Source organism: Protopterus annectens, chromosome 11.part0 (genome assembly GCF_019279795.1).
Source record: "Protopterus annectens isolate FY-2018-M chromosome 11.part0, PAN1.0, whole genome shotgun sequence".
Classification (NCBI taxonomy): domain Eukaryota; kingdom Metazoa; phylum Chordata; order Ceratodontiformes; family Protopteridae; genus Protopterus; species Protopterus annectens.
Window position 1 is genome coordinate 852,373,569 of NC_056745.1, and position 13,710 is coordinate 852,387,278.

General features: G+C 37.2%; 1 protein-coding gene across 2 annotated transcripts in view; it reads left to right on the plus strand.

Moving 5' to 3' along the window:
* The first annotated feature begins 370 nt into the window (after nucleotides 1–370).
* The window catches only part of HGF (hepatocyte growth factor), a 1,211,563-nt gene continuing 1,198,223 nt past the window's right edge, over nucleotides 371–13,710 (plus strand). Inside the window, exon 1 of one of the 2 annotated variants that reach the window (XM_044088269.1) lies at nucleotides 371–910. In XM_044088269.1, the coding sequence (XP_043944204.1) occupies nucleotides 841–910 (70 nt within the window). In that variant the 5' untranslated portion in view covers nucleotides 371–840. The remainder of the gene's footprint in view (nucleotides 911–13,710) is intronic. The other variant, XM_044088268.1, reaches the window with a different exon arrangement.

The window sequence follows — 13,710 nt, forward strand, 5'->3', positions numbered from 1 at the left end:
AAGAAATAATATACATCCTTATATATACATATATATATATATATATATATATATATATATAGACAGATAAATCTGTGTGTGTGTGTGTGTGTGTGTGTGTGTGTGTGTTTAATCTAGGGTAAACAAAGGAATGTAACCTTCATTCATGTGAGCAAATGCCTCATAAAACTAATTGCACCCTACACACACACACACACACACACACACACACACACACACCCGTGTGTGCGCGAGTTTACCTGATCATCAACATCATATTAAGCATTAAAATACATTTAGACTTCAATAATAATTTAAACGATGTGCCCACTCAGAAATTCAAATGAAAAATATCCACGTCCTCGTTTAATTTAAACAATTTTGTTCAGAGAAATGTAACGAGATTATTTAGGTTTCATGGCATAATCCATAAAATGTGTTCCATGAATAAGAAAACAGCATTTGTGAGAATCGTGTGAGAAAGATTATCGAGGCTCCAGTTATCCGTGCAATATCCTGGTGTACAAGGAGTTAACTGTGAAAAGTGGCGCTCAGGTCCCCGTCAGCTATCCCTCCCAGGAATGTAGAATGGTTACTCAAGTTGATGCTGGGGGATCGTCTGGGGGCGGAGGTCGAGGTTAGGGACACCGGGACACGTTCCTTACTGTAATAGAGATCTACGAGTTTGACAAGCCTTTTTTTTTTCCGGTTACTCACAAAGTAACAGCATCACCCACAAAAAAAACTCGACTCCAATAAAAGCAGTCTCAGTGATCCAACAGCAAAGCCTAGAGCAGCAGCACAGCGACTGGTTTTTCCTAAGTGCTGCCCTCCTGAAACTTGGTTTTCATCTAACATTTAATGCCAGCGGGTAGTATGTGGGCAGCCAAATCTCTCGTCCTCTTCTTGGCTCTCGTCCTCTTCTCTGCAGGTTGGTGTTACATGATGATGATGATGATTAATTTCTATTTAGAGTATTCAGGGTACATAAGGTTTATCATAGCTTTTGGTTCCATACATTATCCAAGTTATTGTTTTACAAATATATTATTTATTTGCTGTCTAAACCTGCGAGTCTGCTTTACCTTTCTTTTTACTTGATGATAGAGCTGTTCTGGTGTCCCGTGAATGTTTGGCACTGGAAGCGTACTGTTTAACCAAAATATTATATTTTGTTATTCTATTTCATAGGATATAGATATTGATAGACATAATAACATTTTATTTTATTTATCTAGACCACGGAGTAGGCTTTCTTTTGTGTACATTTCGTTATACACTTTTTGTAGCAGATGCCTAAGTATTCATGATTAATATTAAGGCAAGATATACTTTGCAGTGTGTGAGAACACGGTTATACAGCAACACTCTATTCTGCCGAACTCTAAAATAATATCCGTGTGTGTATGGGGGGGGGGGGGGGGGTCGGACTCTTGGTTCCCACTTCTCGAGCTTTCAAAAACTAATTGTTTTTTATACTAACCTTATTAGAGCGATTCCAACCCCGTCCCGTAAAAATAAATTGACTGGCTCCGCTAGCTGGCAGATCCAGAAGACTGCTATATCGTAGCAGAGAGGGAAACCTGACAATTATTTAATTAAGCAACAAGAGCTGTATCCTGAGGCAGCGTTACAAGTGTGTAGTGTGGCTGTGATTTGTGGTAGCCCACACATGGCAGCTGGGAATTAATAAAACATCTACTTAAGTCGCAGCTCACAAGTCTTATTAACTAAGCTTCTGCGACAAGCCTAATATTTCTTGTGCGAGATTTTTTTAACTTTAAAGAAAAACAAATAAAGCTATCTTAATTCTGGATATTCGTCTGCATATTAAAAGTGGCCTCTGGCTTTTATATAATAGGATCCCATCATTATTGACGACAAACCGTGCAACAGGCAATGGCTGATTAATAAGCATACATGAAAATATATTTAAAAAGTAATTACAGCTAAGGCTTTTAAGTTGCTGAGTGCACATAATAAGGCATTTCCTAGAGTATAGTAATTAAGGGATTATCTACTTTTGTGTGGTTATAGGACTAGGCTGCCCAGTGTAACAACACACAGGAGGTTGGAATAAGCCATTAAATAACTTATCATGCCTTATTACATAATTTAAACCGTCTTTGGTGCTTCTTGAGAGAATGGTCATTGTAGCATGATTGTACTATATCATTTTCATTTGTGATAATTTCCCACTTAGGTTCTAATATTCTGTAGTTATAAAAATAGCAGGCAGGTAATGTAACTTCAACACAATCATTTGCTAGTTTCCTAAAACATAACAAGGGAGCACAGTACAAATTCGCCTCTTGACTTTACTTTGAGTTCTGTACCTGGATGGTGGTTATTTTTATATGCCTTCAGTTGCCACACAAAAACTGACACTTTAATGATGAAATTTGATGGAAACAGTGTACACAAAGCTGAACAACGAATAGCTCTTTAAGAGAACAAAATGCATTATGCAGTTCAGTCCAGACTCTTAAAGGATTAATTCATTGAGTTTTCATTTTCATAATCTGTCAATTCATTAAGGAGGGATTACCACAGTTAGAATCAAGAAAATAAATTGTGATTAAGATCACAAACACTGCTCTGCATGTTTAGTTATTAATAATCTGTAGTAGTTGGAGCGTTATATATTTACTATAGTGTCATTATGGTCCTCCTGTTAGTACTTCCTCATCTTGTAGCTGAATGTAATTGTACACTGACACAGTCCATAGAAGAGTAATGCTGTCAAGAGCGGCCTTAGGTCAACTGGTGCCCTAGGCAAAAGGGCTCCATTGCACCCCAACCATATAATTTTGTGCCCCCATCCTGGTCTACCTACACCAAATCAATAGTGGAAAAGTGCCCCTGCTACAGTGGCGCCCTAGGCAGCTGCCTAATTGGCCTGTGCCTAAGGCCGGCTATGGATGCTGTGTCACTAGACTAATGTTGTGCTCGGAATTATATCCCTCTTTACCAGTCTGGTATGCTATGTGGTATTATTGTGTATTTCTCATATACTGGAGTTATGAAAACAGCAGATAGATAATACAACCACACTGTGCTCATCCTTTAGTTCTTGAAATGTGACAGTGTAAAGTGCATTTTATCTTCTTAACATAACGTTGAATTTTGTACCTGGGTATTAGTTCTTAGTGTATGTCTTCAAATGTCAGACAAGATTCTCATTGCAATGATGAAATGGAAGGCACTAAGGTACAAGTAAGCAACATACGGCTAGTTAAACTATGTGAGTGTTTCTTAGAGAAAACAATGTGCCACTTTGTTAAGCAATCAAAGGAATACCCCTGAATAATTAATTTGGCAGCAGGTAAAATAATAAAGAGTTTTCATTTTCATCACCTGGAAATTCATTGTTGGTACTTCAGAATAGATTGTTTTACTGAAGATCTTGGTCACAAACCATGTTCTGCATACTTAATTAGTGATACTTCTGCAGGAAAAGACACAATGTGTTTTTAATAAGTCCAACAGAAAATCTGTTAAGATGTATGTTTATTACTTTTGTTTTATGTCAGCCTCTTACCAGAACACAGTAGGAGACAGTAATCGTAAATTAACAAGTAATGTTTATTGTACAGCATGCATACTGTACAGAATATCATTATATTTTGCCTGACAGTTTTTCCTCATTTTGCAGTATTGCCCATTGGCATAGTACTTAGCCGAGTAATACTACTGTATTATTAGATTACTTGGGGAAGGATTAGAACTTCCTGCGTGCATGTGCAGTATTGTTTTTTTAATGACCTGTGGAAATGAATGTAGTAGACATGTTTACTAGGGAGAGACCATTTCTGTAATGGTATAGCTTACTTTGAATTGAAACAGGATAATAAACCTGCAATACTTTTCTTCAGACTGATGGCTTTAACCATAGAAAGAAGAAACTCATAGGTGTCTTATAGTTCTCCTTTTGACATACTGAAAGTCCAGTCACGTAATTAAAGATACTTTCAACCACACCTGGCTTGCAGTCTCATTTATTCACATTTTTCTGCTCATTAATAATGAATAGTGCTACCTTGAGTCTGTTCACATTGCTCACAACCATAAGAAAACAGGGCTGACCCTATACACAATTTATTTCACTGCACTTACTTTTTTAAGGAATGATTGCTAGTCACCTGATGTAGCTTCACTGCTAGGAATTCTTGACATTGCTCCTAGAGTCCATATATCACCCTTTTAAAAACAAAATCATAACATTGAGTACCTGTAAATGGCAGTTAGCATTTCTTTTACTCCCACTTTACTTTCCAGTTTCTGTTTTTTTTTTTTCCTCTCTTCAACACCTATAGGATGTTTCGTCCCTCACCCCTTTATCTGAAGTATCAGTAAACCAAGTGACAACTTACCATGTGACCCAGAATACATCTCACCCTCTTGACAGAAGCTATGTAAAAGCACACATAGAATGTACATCATTTGTACTGTAAAGATTATGTTGTATTGCCATTAAGCAGAGGATATTATAAAGGTTATGCTGTGTCGACATTAATTAGAAGTTACCATAGGCTATGTTGACATTAAGCAGAAGATATGTGCTGTGTAACTTGCATTAGTCGCAGTACTGTTAATCAAAGAATGAAATATTTAGATGTCAAATACATTACATGCTGTTTGAAGTTTAAGAATAAAATGGCATTTTTTTAGAATATGAGAAGGGACACTAGCAAACTGGAAATGTTTATGAACATGTGCAGAAATATTTTGAGTAAAATATTGAAAAATTGTTGGTTTCAGGATATATCCCACTACCTTCTAACAGCTGGATATATTGTATGCTGCAGATTTTATTAATCATATACAAGCCAGATGTGCTGCCGTGTGTACTTACTTTCATTCTGAGCTTTCCTTCGATGAAGAACTGAATTAACTTAGTACAGTACCTTTTCAAGGCCTCTAAATATCACAAGCAGGGCAAAGCACGTTAGGCATTCATTCAGGTATTCCATCTTGAACAGATTATATTAGAAACCTAATTACCTGTTTTTGTTTTGCTGAAAATAAAATTATAAATCAGTTAGTAAACTGCTGCCCCCCCCCCACAAACAAAAAATACATTCAGCAGTAATACTTAATTAATTTGTCCCATAAATGCAAAAAACATACATTGCTAAAAACTGCATTAAGGGTCCAACTTTTACGAAAATGGTCACTAGTAATGACCTCAATGTGTGTTTTGTCACATTTTATAAGCATGCGGTTAGGTCAGTGAAACTTACATTGAACGACCAAGTTCAACTCCCTTGAACACATTTGGCGATTTAAACAACTAAGTCATTAGTAGCAGGGATACTCAGATGCGCAGAGCAAAACTTTGTAGTCATTGCCTCATCCATGTGAATAGGAGCATTTTACCTCTTCTCACTACTATTAATTACTTATTTGTTTTTTTGTTTATTTTTGTCACAGAAAAGTTCTGTGACTGCCTGTTTTAATTCATGATTCATATGATCGAGTTGTAATAACACATAACCTGAATGATGAAATCAGTCACAAAATAAATCACTGGCTTTTCTTATCATATATTACTACATTTTGTTAAACTGTTGCTATTTTCTGTTAAATTTACTTGAATATGTAAATATTTTTAAAACTGTAATCAATAACATAATGACATAAATTATTAAAATATTATGGATTTTTGTGAGGGAGCAAGATAATAATTGAGAAAATTACAGAAAAAGTGATGGGTGCACCTACGATCAAACGGTGTTTATTATGTGAGACATCTAAGGGTATATAAATTGAAATGGTAAAACTAGACTGGAAAATACAGATGCATGCAGTTCATGTTAGTATGTGTTCGTGCAAGTGTGTATGTGTGTGTGTGTGTCTTTTGTCTTTTTTATCAAAAAGACAATCATAGCTGTCAATTGTCATATACATTATGAGGTGAGTAATTAATTATGACTTTCTGAAATTCCATGCACTATAGAGAGATAAGTGTTTTCTGTACCATAGAATTATACAATGAAATTATGAAGCATAAATCCATAATAATTATTTATGATATTGTGGAATCTACACACAGAGAAAGCATGACAGCACTTGAGTTCACTGTGTTTTGCCTCATACTGTCAGCCATTTTAACAACTTGTCATACATCATATCAAACACTTTGGTGAAAAAAAGCTTGAAAGGTACAAAGATAACAATGTTTCAGGCAGGGCTGGGCTGTAGTAATCATTTCTTAAATTTTCCAGTATGTTGCTCAGAAAAATAATGGATAATCCAGCTATAATGGTCATTTCAAATTTTATTGACATGTTGAAAATACAGGGGGAAAAACAAATAAGTCAAAGAACTCTATGATTAAACTCTGTAACAATAGGTGGAAGAACAAACAGTGTAACACCAGAGAGGTTACATTTACTTTAATCAACTGGCAGGAATAGAACCTGCAATTTAGAACAGAGTCCTAATTAAAAGAGTGTGGTGATAATCAGAGGTGGAGGGTTGCAAAATATACGTAAATTATAACATATGTTGGGACATAATCTGGATGGGAAGTTCCACATTTCCAGACTGTTGTGAGGTATATGCTAAATGGGTGACTGCCTTACAAGCTCAGCTGTCTATTCCACAACCCAGACTGGTGTTGTTGAATTAATGAAATGAATATCGTTTTGGTTGGCACTCTTTTTGTGTGTGTGTGTATGGGGGGGGGGAGTATTCTATTTAGTCAGTCAGTGTCTGTTTCTTATATGCTATTGACATCAACCTACAGGACATGACCATGCTATTTATCGACTTTGAGGATTGTTGCTGACAATATACTGCTAAGAATTTTGGTTAGCATTAATAACACTAGACTGTTTTTAATAAATAAATTACATATGTGAAAGTGCATTGAATGCACAGCTATATAGTTGTTCCACTGCTTGTATTTGCTATTATCAGATTGTGTAAGATATTTTTGTGGCCTACTCTTGTCTGCTGGTATTGTAAGTATTATACACATAGATCATTCCAGATTTGGGACATCTGGATCTCTCTGTTTTATGATGACAGTGCTGGTGATGTTGATGAGGATGATGATAGTGAATGTACTGCTCCCCGTGGCTGGAGAGCCACTGATTGTCTAGTCACAATAACATGACACTAATCTTTGTCAGTGGAATGCTGTAAACAATTCAGGTGCAGGCATTAGGTATTATGCAGTGCTGGGTTAGAGTCACAGGCAGTTTAAGTCTTAGTGTTACCATGAGTAGCTTGGAGTGTAATGTGGAACACTGAGAGGTACAACACTGACTTGGAGCTAATCATACATGAACCCTGCAACCAGTGTGCTGCATATCACCAAGTCCTGCTCCTACTGTCTCCTGAGTAAGGATGTAAGCAAATAATCAGTAGGCAGTAATGTCAAGAAATGGAGCTGGTCAATTTGAAATTATATTTTAGGTTATGTGACATCTCTTCAAAGGAAATACATTGAGTATTGCTTAAAAAGTAAATAAATGAATAATTTCTTTTAAGAATAATTTAAAAGTAAAATGTACCAGAGTGTTTTTATGAGGTGAAATACAACCCCCCCACATTTCGCTATATACTCCCCCCCCCACCACCCACACACACACACACACACACACACACACACACACACACACACACACACACACACACACACACACACACACACACACACCTCACCATATGCTGGGGCCTTGGCATCCTTTATGACATATACAATCAGTTCTAAGGCTGCTGTTATCTTGTAAGAATAACATCACTCCACTGCAGTAGTCTTGCAGTTCTATAGTGGAGTCCTGGCTGCCCTAGTGGAAAACATAGCTAGCTAATGCTGCATATCATTCTGTGCATAAAGAAAAGCTAGAGGAACATACGAACATAAGAACAATATTAAGCAGGTGATCACAGGCACTATAAGAGATCTGGCCTTGCATACTTTAAGTAGATGCAATGAAAAATTCCTACCACCTTTTATAAGTATTTAATAGAGCCTATTTTCTAAAACAGACAGGGACATACATGGTAGCCCTAGTAAAAATGTAAGCCTACTCATCCAATCATCAAGACTGGTCTTAAGGGCAGACAAAGTAGCACTTTGCCTGACCTGTACTGCTAACTTATTACATAGGCTGGCAAAAAGGTGACTTGGTAACCTATTCCGCCAGTAAGACTTGTTTATTTGTTGGTATAAATTTAGATCCTAGTAAGGCTGTTTGTAGATCCCCTAGTTTTTTGAAGAAATAGGAGGTCAAACAAGACTGGATCTTTCATGCCTCAAAAGTAAGACACAGGTCACCTCAAAGCATCCAGAAGGCTATTGTGTGTAAGGGGAGTTATGCTAAACTATTGGTATCACTGAAGAGATTAATACCTTTACATTTTCAATTAAAAAATGAATGTGGCCTTTCCAATGGAGTGATATGGTTGGAATTGTACATACCAAAGGGGTCACTGTATTTGATGCTGGGACTGGGAAGAGTACAGTGGTAAAGTAACTTCTTTGGATCTTGAAGATATTCCTTCAGAAATAACTGGGCTGTATAAAAAGATTTTCTGACTATGGTGGAAAAAACATTAATAAATGGGAGATACTTGCCCACATAAGTACCAAGGAGTCTTATGACCATAGACATTATTAGAGAAGTATCACTTATAAAGTTTGCGGTACGAACAGCTTTTCATCTGGATGCTTCTATGCTATATTTCTTTCATTTGCTTTGAGACTACTTTCAGTACACTAGGTATACTCCAGACTATTTTGGAGAGATTTAATGTCAGTGGATGAGCAGGTATCAGCACCCAGTTTGTAGTCATCAAACTTATTGCCAAACAGGAGAAGGCCAAGCACTGATCCCTGTAGTACTCTGCAAGTCACAATGTTGCATTTAGACAGGATCCCAGCACTTTTCATTACCTGGGATATGCTGGATAGCCAGTTTGAAATCCTGTGGACAGTGTAGGGGTTTACATTAAGTTTGTGTAACCTTTCAATGATATCAGCATAGGACAGAGTGTAGACAGTCTTAGCCTGGTCAAGAGAAGCAGTGTGCAGACAGAGGCCACTATCCACAACTTCTGTAACTTTTTTCAAAGAAGCTTATCAGGTACAGCAGACAGGAGTTTCCCTTCACAAAATCAGAGTGGAATCTACAACAGCTAGGGTTTCTATGTCACTACCTCTTCAAAAAGACCTTCACTAGTGGTATACCCCAGAGTTGAGTTCCTGGACCACTCCTCTTTGACATTTACTTTTGGGAGGTCAAATCAAATGTTAATGGCTTATAGCTGACCAAGTTTGCAGCTATAAAACTGGTGCCATCATAAACTCTCAAGATGATGCCAAAGTCTTCCAAAGAGGGCCCTTCCCACACTCCCAAACAAATAGCTTGTGTCAAAACCAAGGTATAAAACTAATCTCCAGTAAACATATAAGCATATTGTTCACTAAACATAATTTCCATTGTAACAATCACATTGACAATATACTCTGAAAGCTGATCTGTTAGCCAGGGATCTGGGATCAAATATTGACAATGAACTGTCCTTTGGGCACCACTTATCCACTGTTGAAAGGAAGTCCTTTTTCATTGCGTAACTTGTGTCTAAAGGTGTAGTTTCCAGGACAAGATATGTAATCATTCCACTGTACTTGACTATCAATATTCTGAACAATGAATATAGTGCCCCATTATGTATGTACTTGCAACAGCTGGAGTGACTACAACACTTTTTGACTAAAAAACAAAGGGTCTAGATTACTAAAACTATGCAGACCATCTCAAAGCCTTGTCCCTCCCATTGACATAATACGGACTGCTAAGAGGTGACCTCTGCTGATACAGCCTCAGCAAACCTTATACTGTCAAACCTGTTACAAATTTGCATTTCCAGTGGAAGTGTAGACATGCACTTAGTGGATCCCAATCTCTTTTGCAACATAACTAGAACATGTTGGAGGAATAGGCATGTATTACAGGGAATGCATCTTCTGTGGGACTGTTTTCCACTTCACTTAAAGCGAAGTACTTCTCTTATAGTCTTCAAAAAGAATTTGGATGAATGGTTGGGATACTGCAAATTTACCTCTGGTTTAGCACCTATGTCTCTCATGTATAACGGCAACAAGTAAAGGTCCCAGATTGACCTTGTACTGGCTGCCTCTTAGTTATTCATATGCAAAATATAAGGGCTAAAAACTGCCATAGGAATGAAAATATGTCCTTCTTAAGATCCTCACAGATCAATAGCTTAGTAAGTACCCATGAACCTATGTCACATAAATGAGTTTTGCTATGATACAGTCCATGGCTTTGCATTTATGGCTGACAGAGCTGATGGGCCTATGACTATGTGGGTCTTTTCAGGGCCCACTCTTGTGTAGAGGAGTCAAAATAGTTGTCGTAAAGACCTTAGGGGGAAACACTGTGGATAGCCTGGGGCTGAACAGTACAGACTCTGGTAGTGCATAGTCAGCACTGATAAGAATGCAGCCTACTGTGTTAGCTGGTTCCTCAGAAAGATTATTATTAGCCTTTGACAGGGATTCTAAGATTTGTTCAAAGGTGATTAGAGGGGAAACAAAATTTTCAGGAATAGTGGGCACAACGTTTGAGGTAAAGTCAGCAGTAAGTTTGTATGCTTATATACTGGGTATATCCCTGCATTTGGAATGTGTTATTATTAAGCGTAGGCTCAGTGCATTGCTGAGCATTATTCCTTAATTTACTCCCATCTGCCTAATGGAAAGATAGGTGTCCAACACTATGTAAAAGTTTATCATTGGCTGGGGTTTACGGTGCAGATTGTCACACATCACCCAAACAATTCAAGCTGTTTGTAAAGAGTAACCATGATAATGAATGGAGAAACAATATTAGACAAATTATCATAGGGAAATTAAGTGCCTAATGATATACATCTTTAAGAAGATAAACTTGAAAGTTTCCTTCATCTTTTTCCAACATTTAATTGTGCTCAACTTCCAAACTGGCAGGGCCATGCATGATAACTCTGGTGTAAATTTGTGCTCAACTATCCAGTAATTATGACTAGCATTGAAGACAGCCAAAGTAACACTTGGTTTGACCTTGGTTTGACCCCTAGGCTGGGAATACATTGTATTAGACATCTATACTTGCGGCTGGTCTTGTTTATTTGTTGTTATATATACTTAGGTCTCTAGCTTGGGTATTTGTACAGACATTGGTTTTGTAGAGAAAAATGAGATCAAATTAAAAAAAAATTAATACTGGGTGATTTTATTATCGACTCTCTCTCTCACGTCCAACTAACCTAACCAATCAATGAATCTCTATGATTTCTCAGAGCTACCCACTATAATAAAACAACTTTAAGGGAACATTAACTGAATTCTTAGCTCCGTGCCTCATAAATTCTTTACCTCAGGTACCCTTCCAGATACTCTAAGTGATCATCTCCTTATCTATTTAATAAGAAATCAAGCTAATATTCAAAAGCTGACAAATTGCAGTATAGCAGATAACCTCACACATTTTGACAAAGACTCCATTATTTCCAATCTAAAACTATATAACTGGAATATTCTAAAATATATTTCACCATATGATGCGGTAGCTGTTTATAATTCTACTTTCTTGATCATCCTACATGAACTTGCTCCACTCAGGGAAAAAAAAGTTAGGGCTGAACTCCTCCCTAGTTGTCCTGAAATACAAATACCTAATGAGACTTAAAGCTTTGAATACATGACTGTCCAATAAAACACCAATGAATCTCCAAAAATTCAGACAGTTCAGAAACCAGACCAAAAATCAAATTAAGTTAGATAAAAAATGCTGTACTGACCTATTCCCGGATACACAACACAACCATCTCCTACACATAGCAGTAACAACAACTCTTCCATCTTTACTGATGCTTTCAACCCCCATTTCATTCAATCAGTCTCATCACTACTCCCAAAGTCCCCTATCAGGAATATCCCCACAACAGCACCACCTACCATTCGTATTCATAACTTCTGCCAACCAGACCCCACTATTTACATAAAAAATATATTACTTAAGTTGAAACCCACCACCTTAGTCCCCAACAACCTATCTGGTGAATACCTTAAGATAGCTGCAGAAGCAATAGACTACCCCATCTCAATTCAAATAAATCAGTCCACCAGTGAAGTATAGGTCCCTACCTTCTGGAAAAAAACAATATTCTTCCCCTCTGCAAAGGAGGGCATTCAGTTGAATTCTCAAACTACATGTCCATTGCCATCACCCCCCATCAAAAATACTTGAGAAGTGTATTGATTCCCATCTCTTATATTGTTTCACACAAAATATCCTCCTCTCATCATCTCAGCATGGCTTCCACCTCCGTCACAGTACCTCTACCACTTTACTTTGTTATACCAGTACAGTAAACAGAAATCGAAATGATAGAAGCGTAGAGTTTGCCTATTCCTTGACTTAGCCAAGACCTTTGACACAGTCTTTCATTCCATTCTCTTACACAAACTCTATAGACTAGGACTTGATACCACTGCAATATCATGGTTATATAGCTACCTCCAAAATAGAGCTCAAGCACTTATGTGGCAAAATGACATCTCACCCTTGCTCCCTCTCCCAGTCAGTGAACCACCAGAGTCACTCTTGAGACACATGTCCTTTAATATCTTCATCAATTACCTTTATAAAGCTTGTAAAACTTCATCCCAATGACAGCATGCATATGACTCCATAGTTACCTGCATCATAAAAAACATAAACAAATTACAAGAACTTACCCAGGAATCCGTTTCCTCTATAGAAATCTGGATGATATCTACCTTGCTATTCCTAATCCCAAATAAGTCAGAACTAATCATATTTACTCTTAAACAGCTTACAGTTAACAAAACCTCCATTTCAGTTACCTCATCCAACAAAACAGAAATTGAACTTATCACAAATATTTCAATACTATGTGTCTTTGTAGGTGAGGACCTAAAACTTGACATGCATTCAAAATGTAGTGAAAAAATTAGTCCAAAAGCTACATTCTCTCTACAGAGCCAAACCCTTCCCCTCAGATGCTACAGGAAAACACATTGCCTCCTCTCTTCTCTTGTCTGCGCTAATTTATTCTGTGCCCATCTTTAACAGCATTCAAGTGACCTTGCTAAAGAAACTTGAGCAATGCTTCTACAAAATAGCTGCCACCTTTCCAGACAGAACCCACCACTGTACCAACCAAAGGGATTTACAGTGGATGGAATTCCCACATTATCTAATTTCCACACTGTTTCCTCAAATCCATAACATCATGTATAAACTTAACAACTGTCTACTCATCTCCAATCTCATACAGATATATAATCCTTCCAGCAATACATTCATCAGACAGATACCTATTGTATGTATCCAAGATCAACCATTCTGCTGGCAAATTGCTAATCTTCTACAATTTGCTAAATTCTGGAATTACATCGCACTAAGAGTGTGACATGAACATTCCATAAAAAATAATTTAAAACTCAACTGAAGTTCTATCTACTTGGTTATTGGCTTTGTACATGTGATGTTCCTGGATAATTACCATCTCCTGTACTCCAAGCCCTTGCTAATTCTCATGAACCTTTTATCTAGCTGGTCATAATGCATCTACTTCATCACAATCTGTAACTATCTGACTATCCCCTAACCCTCTCTCCTACTATCTCTATCTCACATAGAAACTTCAACTGCCTGGATCTTCTCAACACTTCTTCATAATTTG